Consider the following 25,841-nt stretch of genomic DNA (forward strand, 5'->3'; position numbering starts at 1 on the left):
AGGTAGCAGAGGCTGTGAAGAGGAAGACCTGGCTGGCAAGGTGAACGCCATAGGGGTGATCCCACGAGAAATTGATGATTAAAAAAAGACATGGTATGATCTCAGGATCTCTGGCTGCACAGAGGAAAGAGGCCAGTGTCACAGGGGGAGGAAGGAGGAGGGCACCTGCCCTCACTGACCTGGGGCAGCTGGTGGAGTCGACCCTGGAGCTCGAGAGTGTGTTTAAGATCGGGGATGCAGAAAGCTCAGCCAGAGCTGCCACAAAACAAGGTAAGGAGCATGCCCAGCAATCCTCCCCCTCCACCCATCATGACAGTCATCACACCAAACAACAAGGCATGCCACACATCAGTCAGAAGCCGTAGAGGGCATTGAGATAGCGTGACAAGATTGTAATTTAATACTGAAATACAGGGTTGCTGCACCACTGAACTAATTTCCGTATCTGTCCACAGGAGAGTCATCGCGTAGGACAGCGCAGGAGAAGGAGGGAAGGGCACCCCGTAAGGGAAGGACAGAGGATGCCAGCAGGAGTGCAGGCCACAGCACTGAACCACCACCCGCACCAACACCACAGGCAGCTTCACCACCAGAGCCAGCCACAACAGCAGAGCCAGCATCAGGGAAATGGCAGAGGGAATGCGGGACATGTCCCAGTCCTTGAGGGTACTCTGCGACAAACTGGATGAGGATAGGGCAAGAAGGCGCAGGGAGAGGCAGTACATGCAGCAGCACACCAAGGTGGTGAACCGTCTGGCAACTGCCACTTCCCTGCTCTGCAGGCGCTCTGTGGCAATTCAGGAGGGGCTTGTGCACTGCTGCACTGATGTCTCCAGGGGGATGGGGGAGGTGACATCCGCAATGGAACTGCTGCTGAACCCCCAGTCAGCCAACGCTGATTCTCTAGGTGTGGGTGAGAGTGAAGAGACTACCACCAGCAGGAGCAGCAATACCCCACCTGTTATGTTATGTTATGTTATGTTATGTTACGTTGTTTTTGTATAGCGTACGGCTACTCGGACTGGAGTGTCCCGACGCTTTTTTTCCACCCACGGCTGATAAAAGGTAACACAACACAGTAAAAACAGAAACCACAGAAAAATAAAAGAACCATTTAATAAAGAAACAGACTAAGAGTTAAAAAGCCACGTCTTCAGGCTCCTCCTGAACTGAAGCAGATTGGGAACGCTACGTAAGGAAAGCGGAAGCGAATTCCACACCTGGGGAGCTCGACAGCTAAAGGATCTACCTCCAGCACGAGCCTTCCTTACTCGTGGCACCACAGCTTTAAAAAGGGATTCCGAGCGGAGAGAACGAACTGGATGATAAAAGTTCAACCTCCGCTGCAGGTATCCCGCCCCTGATCCATGCAGAGCTTTATGCATCAGGGTCAGGGACTTAAACAGAATCCGCTTCCTAATAGGGAGCCAATGAAGCTTCTGAAGCAACCCCGAGGCACGGGCTCGCCTACCAAGACCGAAGATTGCCCGGGCAGCGGAGTTCTGCACCACCTGGAGCCGCTGGACCAGGTAATCGGGGAGGCCAAGAAAGAGAGCGTTGACATAGTCCAGCCTCGAACCGATAAGAGCCTGAACGGTAATCCTCCTGTGCTCCTCCGATAATAGAGGCAAAAATTTGCGGAGCATCTTCAGGATTCCGTAACAGGTACCGGCCAGGCCAATAATGTGGGTTCGCAATGCCAACTGGTTGTCTAACTTGACGCCCAAATTTTTAGCAACCTGGGAGGACTGAGCGGGAGGATTCATGTCGGACGGCCACCAAAGCTGCCAATCCGGCTCGACGACGCAACCAAAAAATAAAATCTCAGACTTGCCCGAGTTGGCCCTCAAACTGTTCCGTTGGAACCAGTCGAAGACCAGCGCCAGGCAGTCCCGGATTCTCTCTCCATCAAACTCATGATCTTTTCTGCAGGTGAAGAGGAGTTGCGTATCGTCGGCATAGGAAACGATCTGGGCCCCATGCGCCTCCACCAAGTCCGCCAAAGGGGACATAAAGATGTTGAATAGCGTGGGGCTCAACACAGAGCCCTGTGGAACCCCAACTCCCAATGGCGGCATCTCGGCGGAGCTCTGAGAAACCCAGACCGTCTTGCGGCGGTCTTCAAGGAAGGAAGTAAACCACCTGAGCACCGTCCCCCTGAGGCCGATGTCATAAAGCCTCGCTAGAAGCGCCTTATGGGGGACGGTGTCGAAAGCCGCCGACAGATCCAGCATGACCAGCATGGCCCTTCCGCCGACATCCAAAGTCTCCCTAATAATCTCAGTTACCTCCAACAGGGCTGTTTCCGTGCTAAAGTTGGGACGGAAGCCCGATTGCGATGAATGGAGCAGATTGTTAGCTTCCAAAAAGCTCGACAGGACACCGTGGGCATGTTTTTCCGTGATCTTCGCCAGTGCAGATGGGCCTGTAATTCGCCAAAACCTCGGTGTCAAGACCCGGTTTTTTTAAGAGGGGGATCACCATCGCTCTTTTCCAGGAGCTGGGGACCCTTCCCTCCCTCAAGGAGGTATTGAGGACAGAGTTGACCAGGGGATTCACCACCGCCGCCATCCCAGCCAAAAATTTGGCAGGGCATGGGTCAAGTGGCGAGCCAGATTTAAGATTGGCCAATAACATCTGAGAGACATCACAGGCAATAGTGGGGAAGTCGGACAGCGTCCCCGCAGACATCTGCGGAGGACTACAGTCCACCCTCTCACCAATGCCTGCCTCCGGTCCCTCCCCGAAGGTGGCCTGAATGGCCTTGATCTTACTTGTGAAGAAGCCAGCAAGATCGCGCGCCCAAACATCCGCTGAAGCTGGCAGGGGCGGATGGGAGCTGGGGGTGGTAAACTCCTTCACAATTTTAAAGATCTCCTTACAGGAGTTCTCCGCTGCCTCAATCCTCCTTGCCAGATAGTCCCTCTTGGCACCAAGGATGTCCCGATGGTAGGCCTTCACAGCCGCCTTATAGGCAAGCTTTGCCTCCCCATCGTACATGCGGCGCCACGCCCTCTCAGCCATCTTGCACTGACTTCGGGCCACACGGAGCGCCTCCGTAAACCACGGGGCCGATTGCCGAGCCACCGTGGACCGGGGGGCAGCCTTAGGAGCTAAATCATCCAGCCTGTCGATGAGCCAGCACTGCAGAGACTCCACATCGCTGTCTAAATCACCCGAAAGATGGCAAGGGTGATCCAGCAGCGCCTGCTCGAGTACATCAGGTGTCACTCTATACAATGCATGCGAAGCTGGTCTGAGCAACGTGGGCGCTCTATACTCCAGGCGCGCCAATTCCATCACTGCAAAGCTAATCAACCGATGGTCAGTCCAGAGCATTTCCCGCGTAGCAACCTCTGTGGGTGGGACAGATGAAAACACTTGATCCAGGGTATGCCCCTTCTCATGTGTAGGCCCCGACACGCAAGGCACAAGACCCAGCGGAGATGTAACATCCAACAGTTTGGCCGCATCCGAGTCATCTATCACATCCAGATGAAAATTAAAATCACCGGCCACAATGCAGTGCTGTGTGGTCAGTGCCAGCTCAGAGGCGGCCGTCTGCAGATCCTCAAAGAAGGTGCCCACCGGGCCTGGTGGCCTATATACCAACAAGCCCTTCAAGGCCTGACCCGGTGAGAGCCTGATCGTAAAGGCCAGCGACTCGGCATTCCCAATGGAATTCAAAGGAAGTACTGAGCATGGAACACTCTTTTTCACTACCACAGCTACTCCCCCTCCCCTGCCCCTCGCTCTGTCCATCCGGAAGATGTTATACAACGGAGGAATGGCAGCGAAGATGTCCGGATTGGACGCCTCTCCCAACCACGTTTCCGTTAACAGCAGACACAGGGGATTTTCTGCGACCAACAGGTCGTGGATATGCTGGGCATGGCGGCCAACCGACCTCGCGTTCAACAGCAGGCAAAGATGTTTCGCACCGACGATGGCCGGGCGAGGTGCCGCAGTGCACGTCCAAGCCGGCGTCCAACCACAGGCCGGGCAGCGACATTTGCCCCTAAACCGACCCGGGAACACCGAGCAGCATAAGCGAGAAGTGGCCTGCAGATCCCGCAGTGACGCAGAGGAGTAGCAAATCATTGCAGCCCGTGTAAAACCTGTTCCTGACATCCGGAGGAGCAGCAGGCGGCATGCTGCCGGCCCTGGCTCAACATCCAGTCAGGATAGCCAGCTGCAGACATCAAGCACTATTGGGCGTGGGTGCAGACATTAATGCTGCCCACACCATAATGGACAAATTTTGGGTGAAGTAACCCCTGACTACATCTTAAGGATGTCACCAATTGGACTGGCATGGTATGCCATTTGTTAATTGTCGTAGTGCCCAGTTATTAAACTACGTCATGCACATGCAACGCCTGGCTGTGTCTCCTTACTCACTTAAAAATAGTTACGTGTGATCTCTGCCTGTCTTAGTCTCCCATCTGTTGCTGGCGCTACTCCTGCTGCGTAGGGCTCATGCTGTTCAGGTCCATCATCAATGTCCTCATGATAAGTTATTTCCACTTCTGTACCTTTCTTTGTAGAAAGGTTGTGCAGCATAGCACAGGTTGCAATGATTTTACAACAGATGATGGGTGTGTACTGACGTGCACCTCCACTTTTGTGGAGGCAGCGGAACGTGCTTTTCAAAAGTCCAAAGGTGCGCTCCACAACGTTGCGTGTTGATTTGTGTGCCACATTGTAACGTCTCTCACTCCGGGTTGATGGGTTCAGGTAGGGAGTGAGGACAAAGGACTGCACAGCATAAGCACTATCTCCTCGGTGGGAAAGAGAGTTGCATTAGTTACATACAAAAGAACGCATTCAGCTGCAGTATCTATCAGGGTGTGTCACAGTGATTTACCTAGCAGGTATCCTTCCCCAAAATCTCCAGCAGCCAGGCATGTGTAGATCCCACTCTTCTGGAATATGTACGAGTCGTGGGTGCTCCCAGGAAATTTGGCCACAATGTAAGGATTATTTTGCCAGCGTCGCAGATTACCTGCACATTTATTGAGTGTGTGGATTTTCTCTTCCTGTAGATGTACTCAGTGACTGCAGGAGGGCAGATTGGAATGTGTGTCCCATCAATACAGCCAATGACGTGCGGGAACTGTGCCATCTGATAAAAGTCTGTCTTGGTTTTCTGCAGTTTTGCCTGTGTGTTTGGGAAGCTGATGTAGTGGTGCATTCTCTGCATCATGGAACTTTCTAAAGAAACGGGACAGGCAACACTGAGACACCCCGCCTACCGCAGCTATCACCCCCTTGTAACTGCCATATGCAGGGAGATGTAGACAACAGAGCACCTGCACATGTAGTGGTATGACGTGCGCCCTTGGTGTTGGGTGCTCCAGGAGTGGGTGCAGGTCTCTTATCAAGTCCAGGATGGTGTGGGGGTGTAGCCTGTACCTTTCATGGATCTCTACCTCAGTAAGTTGGAAGAGTGTGATCCGCTGTCTGTAGTCTTGCTCCTCCCGTCTCCGGATCCTCTCTACTGCCGCCTGTAGCTGTAGCCGCCTTACAATGATGTAGAAAGCCGCCATAGTGATCACACTGTTGCATTTTTGGATTGCTTATATACCATGTGGCTGATTACCACCTGCTTTCAGTTGGTGTTAACCAGATCGATGCTATGCATTTTCCCCTCCTGTGCTGGGATTTACTTATTCCCATGTTTCATGACGAGCTGGGCTCGTCATGAGCGTGCGAGGAGGCTACCTCATGACGAGCCCAGCTCGTCATGAGCGTGGAAGGGGTTAATTACCGACTCTTAAATGCCGAATTTCAAGAAATTCGGTATTTCTGATTTTACCTACATATCTTTTCTCATTTTACCGTTTATTTACCGATTCGGTAAATACCGTTTCGGTAAATTTGAATTCGGTAATGACGAATCGGTATTTACCGATTAATATTTACCGAATCCTTAAATTTGGCCTCCTACATCTCAAATGCCTAAATACCTGTCTGTAACAGCAATTTACCGAATTTCGGCCGTTACCGACCGGTATTTAGCTACCTACTTATGGCCCTAATTCTTATATCTTGAAGAGTCTTTCCATAAAGTTCATCATTTGCTTGTCGCATATTCTTAATATGTTCTTTATGTTCAAAATGAGACCAAAAGTTGACATTTCCAATACTTCCCAAACATTTCCTAGTGTCTTCATGGACTAGTATTTTAAAAACAGGTTGCCCTTTCACAGGAGTAAGTTGTAGTAGGTTGCCAAATACAATTACATGCTTTCCTCCAAATAGGCCATGCTCACCTCATCAATGATCGATATTTCATTTTCTTCAGTACTCTTGACACTTCATAACAAGCTTCTCCAGTTAGTTTGTGATATTCCAATTTATTTTCAAGTTCAACTGGTAGCATGAGTAATCGATGTAAAGTAATCCCTTTAATGTTGTGTGCTGCTAATCCAGTTGGAGCTGTTACAACACAAGATAAATGACATCAAGTAGTTTTGTGTAAATAACTAGTCAAAACTTTAATTTAAAAAACTTTTCCTGTTCCAGCTTGCCCACTGATGTGCTTCAGAATACATTCGAATGATGTACATTGGCATTTTTTTTTCATCTAGCAAACCATGCTGAATCTGTAGTGTCACTTGCTGATATATTTCTTTTTGTTCAATATTTAGTTGTTCTTCCAACTTTCTTAAATCAGTAATATCCTGGTGTGCTTGTTGCATTGCCGTTTCTACTTCTCACATAGCTATTGCTGCTTCATTTTCAAGGATTGGTTCAAGTGGATCTTGACTTAGTGGAGCTGAACTCTGACTATCTTGCGAACTGTCTCTAGCTATTTCAGCTGCAATAGTTGTTTCTTGTTCTATCTCTTCATTTAACATTTGTAGATAAGTTGGGAAAATTGTGCATTGAATGTGATCTTTACATGCATTAAAAGAAACTTCATAGCAGTCAAGCTCTCCAAATAATTTCACTTCACTATGCCAAGGCTTGAAAAGTTGCAGAAGTGCTAAAAAGAAAAATTCCCTTTTATCTGGAGTTCCGCAACTGAGTTTCCTGTGGTTAATAAAATTTCCTTTGGCATGTTTTACCAAACATCCTTCACATTCAAATACCGCATATTTTTCTTCATTTATATTTTCTGTAACATTTCTCTTGAAGCTGTAATGTTGCAGTACTTCATAAAGACATATTTTTTCCAGATGTGGACTTCTTTTCGGATTGTAGGTATCCAACATATTTGTTTTAACAATATCTGTACTTTCTGGTTCATTCAATGCGAAGTATTTAATTTCTTCTGTAGTTTTCAATACTCGATTTTGTGTTGCAGCAAGACCTAGACTTACCCAAATGATTCCTCGACTTAGAGTATAAACTTGTAGACCGATCCGAACATTCGTTGGATCCAATCTCTCAATGGGAAAGCATCTACAAACTAAAGCTGTACAATTTGTCACTTAAAACCTTCTCTTGTGTAATCTCTTCCCACATTTCTTTCAACTCCGTCTTTTTTTAGATTTCGTTATATATGACGTAACAGCGAGCAACAGTAATCAAATTATCTGCAACATACTGGATATCCATAGTTGCGTTCCACATCGTCAAAATCACTGGATTGTAGTCATTAATATACTTTGATTCTTTCGTTATTTTTATGTTGTAAGTATTCTTTGGAGATTTTCGAGTTGTAGTATGCCTTACTGCCGACATAAAACTGTTGACTCTTCCTTTTAAAATTACTGGCATGGGAATCTAAAACAGTATTTTGTGTAAAATTTTCCTTTGACTTGTATTTCCGTCGACAATATTTTCCACATCAATGACTCTGAAACTGTAAAACTTGTTGTCTTAAATTGTTTTCTCCTCCTTCCTTTGGTATGGCACAGGTAACATATTCTTCAAAAAAGACAAGACACTTTTATCAGTATCATTTCCGAACTTTGTAGCATTCTTGATCCATAACAGCTTATGAATGAGGTGCACCTCTGGCTTGGTACTCCTTTCGCGAAAAGAAATCAATAATTTCTCCAAGACGTGGATTATTTTTATTGCAGATTAAACTTCATAGCTTGAAACCTAGGATTAAAATATTTGCACACATTTACAGGATCCAAGGAACACAATTCTCCAGGTGTTTTCAATTCAATGTTTTTTACATTTGAATTTGCTTCTCTTTGGAAATTCAAGTAAATAGTCCCATGCGTATTCAGCACAGCTAAGCGTAACAAACCACGTAGGAGTTCCTAAGTTCCTTAACATACATTTAAGTTCTCTGTGATGACGATACCAATACTCATTAGTACCACGTTGACACGCCATCAAATTAATTAACTGAGATTCTAAATGTTCATCTCTTTGTTGTACTTTGTCCATGAATTCATTTGCAGAAACGTATGTAAGATGAACTCCTGTTTTTAATATGTGGTTCACTGCATATGAAAGTCCAGACAAGTCACTTTCAAACAGAAGATTAAATAAATATGGAACACACTGTCGAAATTGGATCTTCTGAATACAATCTTGTTGAATGATATTCTGAATTTGGAATCTGTACTGGTCGTTCATCATAACCTCCACCTTTTCCAGTAGGGAAGAGCTGTGGAAAACAACAGGCTTTTAAACTTCATTCTCAAACACACATAGAATTTCCCGTAGCTTTCTTCATTTGGAATATTTCAAAAGTATTTCCAATCACTTCTTTTGAATGTAGGGGATGAATACTATAATGTTCATAAATTTCTTCACTCCTAGAGTTGTCCACTTTTTCAATTTGGCCAGTTGAAATTTCTGTATCATCTTCTAAAGATATTTCTGGTTCTTCTAGATATACATTTTTATAATAAATATTGTTTTCTATGAGATATAACGTAGGCTTTTTAACTTAGATCTCATCTACTTACTCTTGCCATATTTTCCGACTCTTTGTAGGTACACTGTTAACTAAAATAACTAGAGATTCACTTTCCTCTCTATAGCAACAGTTTCAATATTTTTCTTAAAAACAAAAGGTAATTACACAACTCTTCCTTTTAAACATCTTTGTAAATCCATCGGAGGCAGCTTACCAGTTTTAGACTTCACATGAACAATAGCCTGAAACGGGTGCACAGATTGAATAATAATAGACATGTATGTATTTAAATCTACCAGTTCTGGAGGAATAGCTACCAACTCTATGTACAGCTCTAGCTGGCATTTTGTTCTCTTCTAGTTTGCTGTAACAAGATTTACAAATACGTTGATCACTATCCAACTCAAAACAACCTTCCAACAATACGTAAGCACCAAATTGCTTCCACTTATCATTGTTTTCTTTTTCACTTTTTAAAAACACATCAACATTCCTAGTTTGATTTCTATAGTGAGTACGTCGAAAACAAATACAAACATGGTTTGGTTTTTCACAACAAATTACTTTAAAATTTGTAATTTCTTTTACAAACTTCTCAGTAGTAATATCTTCCACCTCTTCTTCAAACTCTTACTTTCTCTATATTCCTCTTCAGGACCAAAGAAACGAAACTGTACGAAACTAGGTCCTAACTATAATTACCTACTGGCGACCGCCAGTAGGTAATGTGTGTGTGTGTGTGTATATATATATATGTATGTATGTATATATATATATATATATATATATATGTGTATATATATATATATATATATATATATATGTATATATATATATGTGTATATATTACCTACTGGCGGTCGCCAGTAGGTATATATAGTTAGGATTTTTTCTCTATGGGATTTTTGAAAATTCTATGTCTAATAACTTTGGCGTTTGTGGACGGAATTGGCTGAAATTTTCAGGAAAATGGCACATTTTGTTTCTGAGCAGCCCTTGAAAATTTGGGGGGGGGGTTCGTCAAGGGGGGGCCGAGAAAAAAGGGGAGTCCCAAAACGTGTTTTTAACATTGAGTTTTCCATAGGGCGGTTGGCCTCACTTTTAGCCCGAACGGCTGAATGGATTTGCACGAAACTTGGCAAAATTGTAGGGACTGGTAGCCCGATGTGCCTTTTGTAGGTCTCAATATATGTGCTCCAGTGGATTTTGAGAAATTAACGTTTAAAAAAAGATATATATCTGTAACAGCGGACCTGGCAGCGTCCCAGGACGCGTACTTTACGCGCAACGGAGCTTTGTGAAGCGAAGCTGATTGGTTCTCCGGCGTCTGTCAACATTCCAAAAAGTCCGTAGCGGCCGCCATCTTGTCTCTCGGTAGGATCGAGAGACAAGAGGAGGTCAAAACAAAGGGGGAAATAACTATAAGGGGGCATAGTAGATCCTCGCTGACCCCCTAGGTTTGATGTGGAGGTTTTAAAAGGGCCCTGCGGGGCAAAAAAAAATAATAATAATAATAATCGAACGGCTGAATGGATTTGCACGAAACTTGGCAAAATATTAGGGACTGGTAGCCCGATGTGCCTTTGCTAGGTCTCAATATATGTGCTCCAGTGGATTTTGAGAAATTAACGTTCAAAAAAAGATATATATCTGTAACAGCGCTCCGCTTCGCGTAACGGAGGTTTGCGAAGCTGATTGGTCATTCTGTCACTGGGCTATAGTTGGGCTACATCTGGCTGATATTTGGGCTACATTTGTTTTTTTGTGTGTCTGGCGGCCATCTTTGGGCTACATTGGGCTTCATTGGGCTACATTGGGCTACATTTGGGCTCCAACATATATATAGGCCAATGTAGCCCAATATATATTTTTCAAAGTTAATTTTCGTAAAAACCACTGGAGCATATATCTTGAGACATAGCAAAGGCACATCGGGCTACCAGTCCCTACAATTTTGCCAAGTTTCGTGGAAATCCATTCAGCCGTTCGAGCTAAAAGTGAGTCCAACCGCCCTATGGAAATGAAGGAAATGAATGGGTAATTTGTAATTAGCAAATAGCTAATCGCAAACTAGGAATGGTAAAGAATCGCTATTTATTCCTTAAAGTTCGCTATTTAGGAAATGCTAAAAACTTTGATGATACATATGGCGGTTCATCTCTAACAAGATAAGAAGCATAGGGATACATTTATGATGACTGGCGCATCACCAGGGATGTGTTAGTCATTCTGTGCCGCTGTTCCGTCACCTATGGTGTGCTGCATTTACAATGCGGCGCATCATGGGGCAAAAACAGCACAGATGCGTGATGTATCTGTGCCGTAAAGGTGGCGCATTGCTGGAGTTGTATCGCAAGTGTGATGAAGCTCCAGCAAGGGTCGGGGGTGCCCCTGTCGCAGGGTTTCTGTTCTCACACAGAACTGTGGACAGAGGATTGGAACCTCGGCGAATTAGGGTGTCCCAAAACTCACGTTAGTAATCAAAAACTCCTTAGCAAGCTAGGTACAGTGTCACATTGGATATAACAAACTCTCAATGTTTAGACAATCCAGAATATGAACTTATAGTACCTCAGGATACGTGGAACTCATGAACAGTCGGTCGTTATATATTTCTTAGAAACCAGAACATGGAGTTAAGAAGAACACATGTGTATTTGAAATGTTTATTTACTAATGCCGTCTTCTCAGGCGTAGTATCTTAGATAATACAAGTACACATATTATCAGTAGCAAAATTACCAGCATAGTTACTAGTACATAAAAAGCGAATGGTGATAGTATGTTAACATGCTGTAAATGAATAAGAGTTAGCAACACTTATAAGCAGCCGCGGGCCGTGGAGGGAGTTACGGTGAGGCAGGGAGGCGGGGAGGGGGAGAAGCAGGGTGGAGAATACAAGTACACATATTATCAGTAGCAAAATTACCAGCATAGTTACTAGTACATAAAAAGCGAATGGTGACAGTATGTTAACATGCTGTAAATGAATAAGAGTTAGCAACACTTATAAGCAGCCGCGGGCCGTGGAGGGAGTTACGGTGGGGCAGGGAGGCGGGGAGGGGGAGGGGCAAGGTAGAGAGGGCTCCACCCTGCTTCGACCCCTCCCCGCCTCCCTGCCTCACCGTAACTCCCTCCACGGCCCGCGGCTGCTTATATCTCACCCTCCCTAATACACATATTATATTATTTGCTAAGAAGGTCTCTTTGTGTTGGTTTAGGGCGTGCCCATACTTTAGTGTCTTAGATTTGAAGGAATCACATCAGCATACACCAGCTCTCTCTTCATGTGAACCGCATCAACTGTTGTGTATGTGTGTTCGGCAAAGCAATATAAAACCCGCCTCATGCCCAGAATTGGCAGAAGTTGCACTTATGTTATGAGTATGAAGTCGTGGAGATCAGACCTCATAACAATTCTGTATCGTGTTGTTCTTGAAACTTTAGCACTCGCTGTACAGATATAGTTTAACAAGCAAAGCAGATAGTAGAGCAATAACATATTATTCTCATGTAAACCACGATGAACTACTAGGTGGAAAGCTAAAGCAACAACTAAGTGTCGTGTGCAGAAGTTGCAAAAAAGGAAAAATGGCGTTTAAACCGGTAATGAGCCCATGCTAACTTAACACGGTGTAAAGATATCCAGGACCTAGATGACACCTCCCCATGATCCGGAAACGAACTGAATAAGATAATAGAAGTGCCATCTCATGAGAGCAGATTGCAAGTTTATATGTGGACGGTCCGCAAGGTAAAGCATTAAAAACTAGGAAAATTTAATGCTAAAGAAAAATAAAACAGCCAAGTACTTTATCGAGTCTTAAGCCAATAGGCAAGGTAAATAATAAAAACTTGACAAATAAGTCAATGAATTGTCAATGAAATGCTAGTACTCAGCATATCAAACATGAAAAAGGTCTATGACATAACTGTGTATGCAAAATAAGCTGCAACAGCCTCCAATAGGAAGTCACCGTCTTCATCCGAAAACAGTTCAGCCATCCAATTTAAAAGCGGAAAAGAACATACGTGCTCTCCCATCACCGGATCCTCTATCACCATCAGAGGACAGCTCGTTGGGTTTTCAAGAAAGCTCTGTTCCAAGAAAGACTGTGCTGCCGCCAGTAAATTCCAGGGACCAAGTAGTCCATGCATCAATGCCACAGCCATAATCCTTTCGCCAGGACAAACCAACTCGTGAGTAATGATAGGAGTCATCAGCTGATTAAAGTCGACGTCAGGAGAAACCGGTCCGCAGAGACACAAATCAATGGCCCAATCGAAATCACAGGTCAGGCAGTGAAATACAGGCTGGACACAGGTGAAGTAGGAGAATCGAAAAGATAATCCATATGCCGTGCTTAATATCGCCAACGGCATTGTGCCATAATATTCTAGCATGCGATTGCGGAACAGTGTCAGCAGCTGCAGGGTGGGAGGTTGCATAGGAGGGACATCCATATTTAAAAATGTAAAAAAGCACAAGAGCGTCCGCTGGTAATGCAAGTAAAAATGCCAATCCACGAACCAGAGTGGAGAAAATAGAATGAAAGGAAGCAGGGATGACTCCAAAGATTTTCTCAAATGAAGTCACGAGACCACTGGTAACAACTTTAAAAAAGTGCGCCAGGGTCTTTGTGGAGGATGCGTTAAAGATAGTCGGAACCATCTTGCTGAAATTGAAAGGCAAATCTGAATTGAAAAGGGTCTGCACCTCTGTACGGGTGTTCGCTATGTGAAGCACGAAAGTTTCACGGGCCGAACTCAAGGCCACCTCTCTCTGAGACAAAAGAGCTCTTATTCTTGCCATGCCGTTGAAATCTGTCCCAAGGTTGGTATTTGTGGCCAGATTGAAAACTCCCTATGTTCATGTGTGGGAGGAAATAGAACATTTCTGCAGCAAATAACCCGTTCACTTACTGTTACGATAAAAGGAATACTTTTAATTAACTCAGAACAATCTTCATTATTGAGCATCAAATAACTACCATTTTCCAACAACTTGAACGTGGGGATGATAGCAGGAACTGGCGCGCCTTGCAACACGCAAGCCATATTTGGTCGGTGTTTGTTGCATGAACCGTGTAACTAATGATCTGGCGTCTCAGTGCATTCCTCTCCATTCAGATAAACTTCTTGATCATCTTTGAAACATCTGTATGTGTATGAAAGCGACCAGACCTCATGAAGAAAAGCACTACCTAAAGGTTCATAACGACCTATTGGTATATATTTCATACAATTTGAAAACTTATATAAAGCAAAAGGCAGCGTTATTAAACCGTGGATAAGGCACGTTGCCAAAAAACCCGCAATCCTCTGCTGATGATGTCACTGAGCATGTCATGAATGATGTAATATGTGACATCATCAGCAGTGGATTACGGGTAATAGTATCTCTAGTTTACTCCCCTATAGCTGTCTTTCTTTTAACATAAGTGTCTGTTTCCTTCCCTTATACTTACTGTTTTTGGTTCGCTTCTGGTTCGCGTACCGGCGAGCGAACTGGGAAGCGAACTAAGAGAAATAGAGGTTGGCACAGTTCCAAATATTGTACCAATTTTTTAATAACGGGGAGGTAGTTCTGAAAAGAACTTTTTTTTATTGTTTTTGTTGTTTTATATTTTTTTTATTATTTTTCTGAACATTTTTTTACTTTTTTTGAATTTTTCTGAACAGTTTTATATTTTTTTGGGTTTTTCTTGGAGGGGGCAATGAAAACGATTAATTGTAAAGGGCTCAACAGGAGCAACAAAACAAAAAAAGAAGTATTTATTATTTTGGGCGTTTCGTACAAACTTGCATATGATAGTCAATAGCTCTGTTGATCAGAGTGATGCTTTTTTCTCCGTAGGAAATGAATCCATCGCAAAATACGCAGATGTGTTTTACTTCACCAAATTTCATTTGTATATTTGGCACCATCTCCCTGCCCTCTGGTCCCGTTACTTCCGGTACAACAGATCTTCTGGCCATAATAGGGAGATTATCTAGGTCGTTCCGAAACTGTGCAGCACTGTAGTTGTTAGGATGCCACCTAGTCATATGGCGATGCATTGTGTAGTTTCCGAAACTGTATTTTTTCTCGGTTCCTCTGGACAGTCTATCTTGACATATAAGGCAAGTTACGTATCTTGCATTTACTTTTTTCTGACCTTTGGGAATTTAAAAAAATTGCCAAATGAAGTTTTCTTTCCGGTGAGACGTCCTGGGCTGCTCAGGCAAAAACTGCCTCTCTTCGTGCTCGTCGTCCTGTTCCTCTTCTTCTTCTTCTTGTTGAATTATAACTTGAGCAGGTGGTCCACTCTTCCTTGGATGTGGTGGAGGTGGTGGGGAAGCACCAGCTGAAGCTACTAAAGAAGCCATTGCTCAGTGATCACAAAGGGTCTTTCTCTCACAATGATGAAAGTCAGAGTGAGGAAAGAAGGAGGGATTTTCATCATTTGGGAAAAACAAGAGTTCTCAACCAATCAAAAGTGTTCATTTTAGATTATATGACCTAGTCTTACATCATTAGGAAACCAAAAGTGAAATGAACCAATGAAAAGTGTTATTACCAAGTCACATGACTTGCTGTGTTTACGTTAAGCGCTTTGCAGGGCCCACCCGGTTTGCTTCCAGAAACCTGCGCTTTGCGACTCGCTTCGCGTACCAGTTCGCTAACGTAGCACGTCATATGACGTATCACGCGACAACGTGAAACGTCATGCGGACGGGAGGCGTCACGATGTTGTTTTCTAACGCGGCACTTGCGGTAAAGAAACGTTTACCGGCTCGCGGTCTATTTCGCGGCATCAAGGTCAGCTAACGGGAAGCTTCCCGATTCGCGAAGCGGGAACGAAGAAAAAAAAATATTTAAAAAAAAAATTATTCATAAACATATAAAATATATTTTTGGATTTAAAGAAGAATACATTTTACAGCTACAGATATTAGCTGTTAAAAAACCAATGAAATTCACAGAAAAAACCATAGGTTATAGACCATATATAGTTAGGAATTAGCATTTACAAAACCTTGAAAATTCACTGAAAAAACCATAGGTTATAGACCATATATAGTTAGGAATTAGCATTTAGAAAACCTTATTTTACTCACACAAAACCATTGAAATTCCATATATAGTTAGTTGCACTAACTATATATCGCGCACCCGCAATCCACTGCTGATGATGTCACATATTACATCATTCATGACATGGTCAGTGACATCACTGATGACATCACTGATGACATCTCAAATGACATCACTGATGACATCACTGATGACATCTCATTTGACATCAATGACCACATCACTGATGATATCATTCATGTGACAATACAATGCATCTCCTCACATTTTAATATAACCTCTGTTTCACCCAGTGTTAAAAAGAGAGTATAATTTTTGAAACCATTGACACACCAATACTAGTTACTACATACGCACTCACTGATTGCTACGTCTACACACACCTTCACTCATTCACCCATACAATCATTCATACATACAATCACTCATCTTTACAACACTATCATATGCACTCATACACCTATACAGACACTCACAGTCTGCCACTCATCCATGGAGTTACTCACACACCTAGTCAGTCCTGTAAAGAATCAATGACACTTCCATTTTCTTGTCTATACAGTTAAACATAGAGCACCTTACATTTTCAAACATATACTAACACATACTTACCTTCTTATACAATCATTGATACAAGTACAGATTGATCTGCACAGAGTCACACACCTCCCAGCTAGCCACACACACACTCAGTCTCCCATACAAATACTTGGGCAATCAATCAATAACCCATATAGTTACTCATATAGCTACTGATCAACACATGCAGCAGTTTACAGAACAACAGACATAATGATGCACAAATTAAGACAGTTTAGTCACTAACCCATGCAGTCAGTGAGACACATTTAATCACTCACTCATACAGTCAGTCATGCACCTACTAAATCCTTCGTCCAGACACTTACACATCCACTCATTCTTCAATATGTAAGACATATTTAAACTTTATAGAAACAAAAAATCACTGGATGTTGTTATCAGTGATGTCATCAGTGATGTCATTTGAGATGTCATCAGTGATGTCATCAGTGATGTCACTGACCATGTCATGAATGATGTAATATGTGACATCATCAGCAGTGGATTGCGGGTGCGCGATATATAGTTAGTGCAACTAACTATATATGGAATTTCAATGGTTTTGTGTGAGTAAAATAAGGTTTTCTAAATGCTAATTCCTAACTATATATGGTCTATAACCTATGGTTTTTTCAGTGAATTTTCAAGGTTTTGTAAATGCTAATTCCTAACTATATATGGTCTATAACCTATGGTTTTTTCTGTGAATATATATATATATATATGTATGTATATAGCTTATGGCATGAATATTAAAGCACTTATGACATGTTATTGTAGATGACATAAATGACATTACTTAAAACATCATCAAACAACTGTCAGTGTGCTGCATTCTTTGTTGATTTGTGGGTTGGGAGTAATTCAATTAGTTAACATTGAGACTGAGCCTTTAGGACTAATTAACAAGTAAGACGTTTTTGCTGTTAAGCAATAGTGATTGCATATTTATCAACTCAGCCACATTAAATGAATGTCACCCTCTTTTTACTCTCTTGCACATGGGACTGTGGGAGGAGCAGGTCCTCAGAACCACGTTTGAGGGGGCCATGAGGAGCAATGTTGTATCATGGTATAGGTTCATAGATGACCTTTTTATAATCTGGAAGGGTTCTAAGTTGAGTGCAGAGACATTTATTTCAGACATCAATGTAAATAATTTGAATTTGAACTTCACGGGCCATGTGAGCAATTCTTCGGTGAATTTCCTTGATGTAGAGGTCTACATTGAGAAGGGCAGGCTGGAAACTAGATTACATCGTAAGGGGACGGCAGGAAATACAGTTCTGCATGCCTCAAGCCATCACCCGAGCCACCTGATTCGCAGCATCCCTTATGGGGAGATTCTGCGGATCAGGCGGATTTGCAGTACAGATGAGGAATGCAGGCGGGCCCAGAAGAGCAGCAGAGGGAGATTCTTAACCAGAGGGTACTCGGCTGCGGTGTTAGATAAAGCAATCACTAAGGCCAATCAACAGCAGTGCCAGCTACATCAGAGGGATGATACTTTGGCAACACAACTTACTGACACTACTATCCCAGACCAACCTAGACTTATCACCGCATACAGCAGACAACACAAGCAACTACAGACCATTATCCGCAGGAATTGGTCTGTTGTCAAACGGGACCCCATCATTGGCAGGACGCTATCCGAGAATCCGGCAATTACATTCAGCCGAGCTCGATCAATGTGTGACATGTTGGTACAAAGTAGTCCAGAAGTTGCAACCAAAAGCTCCTGGTTACAAACCACTAAAGGTTTTATCAAATGTGCCTCATGTAAGGCGTGCAGATTGGGGAAGAATAAAACACCATACACTACCCCATTCAGCGATGTACCCATCCCTATATCTAAGACAATGACTTGTAAATCAGATTTTGTCGTGTATGTGCTGGAGTGTGTGTATGGCCTGTAATGTGTGGGTAGTACCAAGTTGCAGGTCCACAAGCGCAAACTCCAGCACATACGAGAGGTCAACAACAGGGGTGAGGCCTATCCAGTGGCTAGGCACATTAATGCCTGCCAAAACAATGATGTGGGTTGTTTGTCTTACTTTGCAATTGACATGGTTTTACCATTGCGCAGAGGAGGTGACAGGGAGGCACAATTAAGAGGATTGGAGACACGCTATATCCTCGAGCTTAACACCAAGACTCCCAATGGGTTGAACATGGGGGAGGATATGCACACCTGTCTGGGAGGAGTTTAGCCCAAGAGCCGTGGTAGCCCGATATACAGAATAGAGGGGTCGAAAGGAAACAGTGGGTGCAAGCCTAGTTATTGGGATACCAAAGAAATTGAACATGAGACTGTGGTAGAGAAAAAGTAATAATAGCATCAGAAATTATGTTTTAAAAGTTTGATTCACGAGGGTCTTCAGACCAACATGGTGCAGAGATTATTTATTTCTTTTTCACTTTTTCTTCTTTTTTATTTCAAAAAAATGCATAGCACCGGGTGACCACAATGGAGGGGCAGTTAGGACGTAATAATCTTAAAACATTCAAAGGCGTCCACTTGGGCCATATTAGTAATACCGTGATCTTAACCGCTATGTTTATGGCTGCTAATCTTTGCATTTTTGCACAAAATTATTTGCACAACGGAGCATTAAATTTAAGGGTACAAATGTATATATTTATATATTTTATGTATTTATGTATCTTTTATACCAAATATTTAATTTATGTATTTGCGGATATTTGCACAACATAGAATTTTTATATAACGCGGTTGAACATAATAAGTGGTTTTAAATATGGTATTTTAATAATTCAGTGGTAACAGAAATGTGGACTGTTATAAGAATGTCTTTAACAACTTTGTTTATACAAGTACAACTAAAAATATGGCGAAAGTCTGTTTTTCATGTCCGTTGGCCCAGGGTCAGGTGACTTGCACATGCACTTTATAGGGGGTGGCTTAATTTACAACGTCATGTGATCAAGGGCTCGAAACGCGTCATGGCGGTGATTGTGTTGCACATGGAATAAATATTGCAAACTACCTGAGCGGGTCTGTGTTCGTTTTTCTGGCAAGATTTGGAAGAAGCAAACTGAGTTCTTTGGATATATATATATGTATATGGCATGAATATTAAAGCACTTACGACATGTTATTGTAGATGACATTAATGACATTACTTAAAACATCATCAAACAACTGTCAGTGTGCTGCATTCTTTGTTGATTTGTGGGTTGGGAGTAATTCAATTAGTTAACGTTGAGACTGAGCCTTTAGGACTAACAACTAAGAGACGTTTTTGCTGTTGGGCAATAGTGATTGCATATTTATCAACTCAGCCACATTAAATGAATGTCACCCTCTTTTTACTTGTATTCATTAACCTAAGAATCAAATAGGCTCTGTAGATTTGAATCGGTTAACATACTTTTCAAAGTTTGACATCCAATGAAAAAAGTTTATTAATTTTCTTGAATTGGAACACCCTCAGAAAAAAGTTAAGACACACATTTTACAATCAAAAGGTTCGCTTGGTAAATTAGTCAGTGATAAGCCATCTTAGTCGAGGTGCTTTGGACAACATTACCCCCCCCCCCCCCCCCCTTTTTTAGTAAAATCCACTACACCTTGCTGAGTTGAGCAGAATGACCTACAACTTCAGAGACATGATAACATTTCACTTAATGAAACCATGTATAATTGGCCACCCCTATTTTGTATATTTTTGCACAATGGAAATCACTCAAATCTTCTGGGAAGTTGCGCTTCTAAACATGAGCACCTTATATGCGCATATAGCTTTGTATAACCGCTTTTTCACAGTGAGTTGTGGCCAAACATGTACAAATAGATTGTTTGCTGATCAGATTCTCCGACTTTTCTCACATATTTTTGGCGATAGGCTTTGCTATTAAGGCAGAACCTCCTTTGTAACATCCCTTAGCATACCACACAAGGGGCATTCAGTCTATACCTTGTTTAAGAAGCAGTATTACTTGCACCAGAATCTCTAGTGGCAGGAAAACCATGCACCGTTTGACCTCTGCATTGCTGAACCACACTTGGTTTGTATGCCTTACCGTATGTCTATTACATGCATCAGCACATGTAATCACGGTATATTTTGTCTTTACAGGACCAGGTACATTTGTAATAGTTGTTTTTTAAAATTATATAACGGTTTATGGAAAAATGTGAATAAGTGAGATGATATCTTCAGTGGTGTCATCAATAGCATTATCTGGAATGTCATCAGTGATGTAATTTACCATGTCATGAGTGATTTATTATGTTAGTTCATAAGTAGTGTATGACAGGGAGCAAGTTATAGTTGGTTTGCAAAGCTATAACAGTTCAATTTCAGTGTTTTTATGGTTTTTAACCATAACTTACTATCTCATTTTAACACGGTAATATCACTTTAACTTTTGCTTTTTTCACTGTCTGTTTCAGTGTATGCTTAGATCTTATCACCAATTCTTAGCATAACGTCACCTGTACCTTTGTGTTTTTTCTCCATTGGATTTGATGTTGTTTTTAACTTCTTATTCTCTGAAGTATTTGCGCCTAACTCTGCACATGCAGCCAACCCCTTCTCATCACTGAGTCTTAAGTTGAGCGCAGCAGATGGTTCACCACAGGCCAGGCCCTGTGCACTACCTTCCACTGGCTACTTGCACTCGATCTCATGAGGGAAGCCAATCCCTCCTGGGCACAGCTTCAGCCATGTACATCCCTATGTCCAACTTCCCAGCTTCGTATGGCTGAGGCCATGTGCAGCAGAGGGTTGGCTCCAGTGCCTGACCTGACCAGGCCCAGCTCCCTAACCCTGCAAGCTGCCAAGCTCCTGCTGCCCTTGGCTTTTTGCAGTGGCCCTAGAACCTAGCCTCTAAGTAGTCCTTCCTGGCAAGCTACTCCAACACCCTTCTAAAAAAAGGCCTGGTCTCTGGTGAGGTCCTGCACCCAAGCCCCTGTGAGCAACCAACACCCCTGCTGTGCACAGCTTCGGAGTTTGGTTTCCTGGTGGAACAGGTGAAGGTAGCTCTTCATGCTGTGGCATAGTTATCTAATGATTTTGCCAGGCTTGGCCCTCAACCAGGCTGATGAAGGTGGATCATTTGACAAGACATTTGCAGCCCTCTGATACGTTGGTGCAGATGAACCTGCCTCAGGGCTGATGCATCCACATGTGTATACTCCTGACAGTTGCAAACATCTCATGCTGATTGCCCCTCCCTTGGCCGCTCTGCTGTCCTTCATGTTGACTACAGCAGCATCGTCAATTTGTGTTCACTAGACCCCACACAGAGGACTGTATCAAAGTAGTCTTTTGGATGTAGTTCACTTGCAGCACAGATCAGTACTCTTTGACAGTCTGTATTTTCTGGTGTTCCTCAAGCTAGTAAAACATTAGGATTGTTGCCCTTGACAATTTCTCCTCCTCTAGGACCAGGCCAACTCCTTTCCTCTCTCAGCAGTCCAGCAGGCTTCTAGACACTAGCAAGACCCTCCGCTCCTTCCGCATAAAGATCAGACTTCATATCATGTCCTCTCAGCTTCCTCTGGGAGACTGGCTGTCCTGGCAGATACCATCACTTGTCATTCACCAATCCCAGAACTCTACCGATGCCCTCCCTTCCTTGGTCATGAAGAACTTAAAAGTGGAATAAAGTGGGGTGGTTTGGATCCCACTTTAATACATATTTCTTTTATTTTTTAAGTCAAAACAAGCTTCAGATACAAGCATATCTCAAGATATGTATACAACGCATATGCAGGACATGGCAAATACCAAACCTTATAAAACGCATTATACAATTACATTGTAGGCAGTGCTGCATGCTACCCACTGGAGTATGTCTCTAAGCCCTCCCGGAAAACCCATTCAGTACCCCGTCGAGAGTCCTATCACAGACCCCGGTATAATGTTCACGGCCCCCATATTTTCTCCCAGTTGCGGGGCATCCGTGCCTTTGATACACCACCTGCTCCGCACTAAGGCACTAGTCCATATCGCAGAGCCATGCAGCCACAGTTGGGGTTCCGCAGCCCCCACGTGCGTGCTATTTTCCTCTTAGAGACTCCCCCTGCCAAAGCTAGCCACAACTTTGCCCACTTCAGCCACGTGATCTCTATTTGTGACGCCGAGCAGATGCCTAATACATAGTTTTTTATTCAGAATGTGTGTATCCATTGTTTGTCTCAGACTTCACAACCAAGACACCCTTTGTGTAAAGTGATGCAGTTCACAGCTGGTAGTTCTGGGGCCGTCTTAAAGCTGTAGCACCCACAACATGGGCACAATGAAGTGTGAAGTTTCTGCCTTCAGCAATCCTCATCCTTCCTGAAGGAGTAATCCGTTACAAAAAAAGGGCAGATCTTACCAAGAAACTTCCTCACCTTCAGCTGAGACTGCAGTCCCAAGTTTTAATCATCATCTCCTTTCTAATAAGTAGGCTTTCTCTTCTCCAGTTTCTGATTGTTGTGAATACCATTTTTTTCCAGTGTTTTCAAGCATTGTGAAAATCAGTGTTATATGAGTTTTTTTGTTCAGTCAAAAAATCGAGACAGTGTTTAGAATGAACATGGCTGATGTCTCCTTCCTTTGTTCATTCATTCCTACTGTCAGTTCTTCCATCCTTCTTTGCTAAGCCCAATTCCATTTGTCCGTTTTCTTTGTATTTTTCCACACAATGAACTTTTCATTAATTCCCTCACCTGCCTGCCTGCCTGCCTGCCTGATTTCCCCATACCTCAACCCCTCTTTTCAGTGATCCAATCCCACCCGCGTTCTTAATGTGCAAAGACCGGGATATGTTTGCACCCCACTAAGATTTGATTTTAACAGATAAAATGTGAATAGTCTGCTTTTTACATTGCTTCCTGCTACTATTCTTCAGACAAGTGACAATAGATTCAAGAAATATATTAGGGGCTTATTTTCTCTTATTGAAAGCTAGTATCTCACTGACTATTCTTTGTCTCTTATACAAACAAATTACCAATTTAAATATGTTATTGGTGTCACATCTGGACCTATTTCTACCCTGCTTGATCTTAAGGGAGCTGCCTTTTAAGAAATTATTTTGCATATTGTTATCTGCAGGGACTTAGGTTGCAGCGCACTCTGCTGCTGTATAAAGAAACTGGTGTGGTAGTGAAAAAAACTTCATGATCTGCAAGATGCCTTTGGTCATACATCTATGCAGTTTACATCATGAATGTCTCCCCATTGATGATTTTCTACATGAACTACTATTTACAAAGTTTCTCAAGCAAGATGTTGAGCATGCTCCAACTAGTCCAAAATAATGCAGGCTGACTCATCTTGTAAATGAAGCGCACAGATCATCTTTTATTTCAAGGGTGGCCCTCAAGTCCACAGCTCCCTGCATATTAACTTGGAATACACAAGGCCCTTTATGGTCTGACACCCTCCTCCTTTGCCAAACCAACAAAGTTCATGACAACCAGGGATCACCTTGGAGAGACGTTAAGCTATGTAATCATAGCATCTCCCCACCCCCTTCTATTTGCTGTGAAAAATATTTTAAAAATAGAATAATTCACTCACGAGTGTACCATAAAGGCAGAAACTATTAGAACTACATTTGAAACCAAATGTCTGTCATCTGTACATAAAACCCTTTTGTAGTTAATGACCGTGTGTCTACAGAAATTAAACTAAAGTTTTTGATACCAATATTATAGAAATTATTCATGTATACAGTAATTGTGGGTTTACATTGAAGGGAACTCAATACAATTATTTATGCTTGAACATTCTATAGACCTAGTACTTGCTGGTGAAAAGAATGAAAAAAGCAATATGAAACAAGTTTTGTTTGCTTCTTTATTGGCCTTATTTTACAGAGAAAATTGTTTTAATTCACGATCATGGATATATCTAATTCGGATGAAAAATTCATCTTATATTTCTGAACTTGAAATTGCTGACTCTGATATGGGTACCCTGTGAGTGATGAACATAGAACAACATTTTCGATGTCTTTCTTTTGGGCTAGAAAATCCCCTAGACATAGCATATTTTTAATTTATGATACTTACTTTGTTTTTCCTTTGCTTACAGATTGTATTAGCAGGTGCCTTCTATCCAAATTACTTTACATATGGACCGGCAGATGAAGAATTGGCTGTAAGAGAACTGGGTGCCAAAGACCCTAAAACAACTATTGTGGTATGTGAAAAATTCTTAAGACATCTAATTCTTCTTATTTTGTATTTTCATTAGACAACTTGAATAAGATGCTTATTTTAATGCTACATATTCGTATTCCACATTTTATTATCTTGTGTATGGTGAACAAAATATGTACTCCTGCTTACATATTTGTGTACTGTTAGCCTAGGGACAGTGACCAGATAGTTATTGACTGGTGGTGGAATCTGAGGGCCAAGTCACTACCTATCTGAGACCGCTCTTCCTCTTAAATACTATTGCTACTGTGAATCAAATACTCCATTATTCGGAGGTACTCCTTAATATTTTTGAAAGAGGTTGTACTTTTTCAAGCATTATTTAAGAAAGTAATCTGCTCTGGTGTTGATTGGTGTTAAAGATCTACCATTTGTACCTTGCAGAAACTTGGATTTCTGTAGTAGGGGATCTCTGTGTATAGTCATAATCTAGTGAATAGTCCCGCTCATGAGCGTGGACCCCGGAGCAATCAAAAATAATCTCTTAAGCTGTCTAAAAATGCAGTCCTGCACAGACACTTAAGAGAGAATTTAAAGACAAATAATGCAGCCTATATCCACAGGCTACACTGTCCAGTACTTCAACTAGACATTCCACCAAAACCACAAACAGCACAGCCTGCCATGTTTTCATCATAGAGAAAAACTTCCCCTTTTACCAACAAAGTCTCTGGAATGATAGAGAGGAAGGGGAGGACAGACAAGCCCCATAGGCTGCCATTATGTGGCTCAAAAAGGGATACCGTGCCTTTAAGAAAACTTTCTAGAACTTTCTCAGTATCCCAGAATGCCCAGCAGGTCCCATTTACTTTCAGTTCTTTTTTCCGGCTCCTGCTAGCAGGACCCTGGAGCATTGAGCTCTCTCTTTTTTGGGTTTGTTATAAGAATTTTTGCACTTTTAAAGTGTGTGAGTGTTTACACTCGACGTGTTTTGGTGCCCTCTTCCTCTACTAGTATTCTAAGCACTCCTTTTTTATCTAAAATGCCAGCATTGGTTAATAAATGCCCGGTGTGCTCCAGGAAGAAGGCCAAGTCGGACCCACACCCTGTGTGTATCCTGATCCTCCCTTCTACTCATTTACCTGAGAAGTGTGAGATTTGCCAGACCTTCTCCTCCAGGACCCTGAGAGACAGAAAGAAGATGAGGCTCCAAGGACTGGAAG

The 25,841-nt window shown here is 42.6% G+C and overlaps 1 protein-coding gene across 2 annotated transcripts in view; it reads left to right on the plus strand.

The window, feature by feature from the left end:
- The window catches only part of TDRD9 (tudor domain containing 9), a 2,642,469-nt gene that overhangs the window by 1,677,453 nt on the left and 939,175 nt on the right, over window positions 1–25,841 (plus strand). For both annotated transcript variants that reach the window (XM_078660267.1, XM_078660268.1), the window contains one exon: window positions 24,551–24,658. In XM_078660267.1, coding sequence (XP_078516393.1) covers window positions 24,551–24,658 — 108 coding nt within the window. The remainder of the gene's footprint in view (window positions 1–24,550; window positions 24,659–25,841) is intronic.

Source organism: Lissotriton helveticus, chromosome 9 (genome assembly GCF_964261635.1).
Source record: "Lissotriton helveticus chromosome 9, aLisHel1.1, whole genome shotgun sequence".
Lineage (NCBI taxonomy): Eukaryota > Metazoa > Chordata > Amphibia > Caudata > Salamandridae > Lissotriton > Lissotriton helveticus.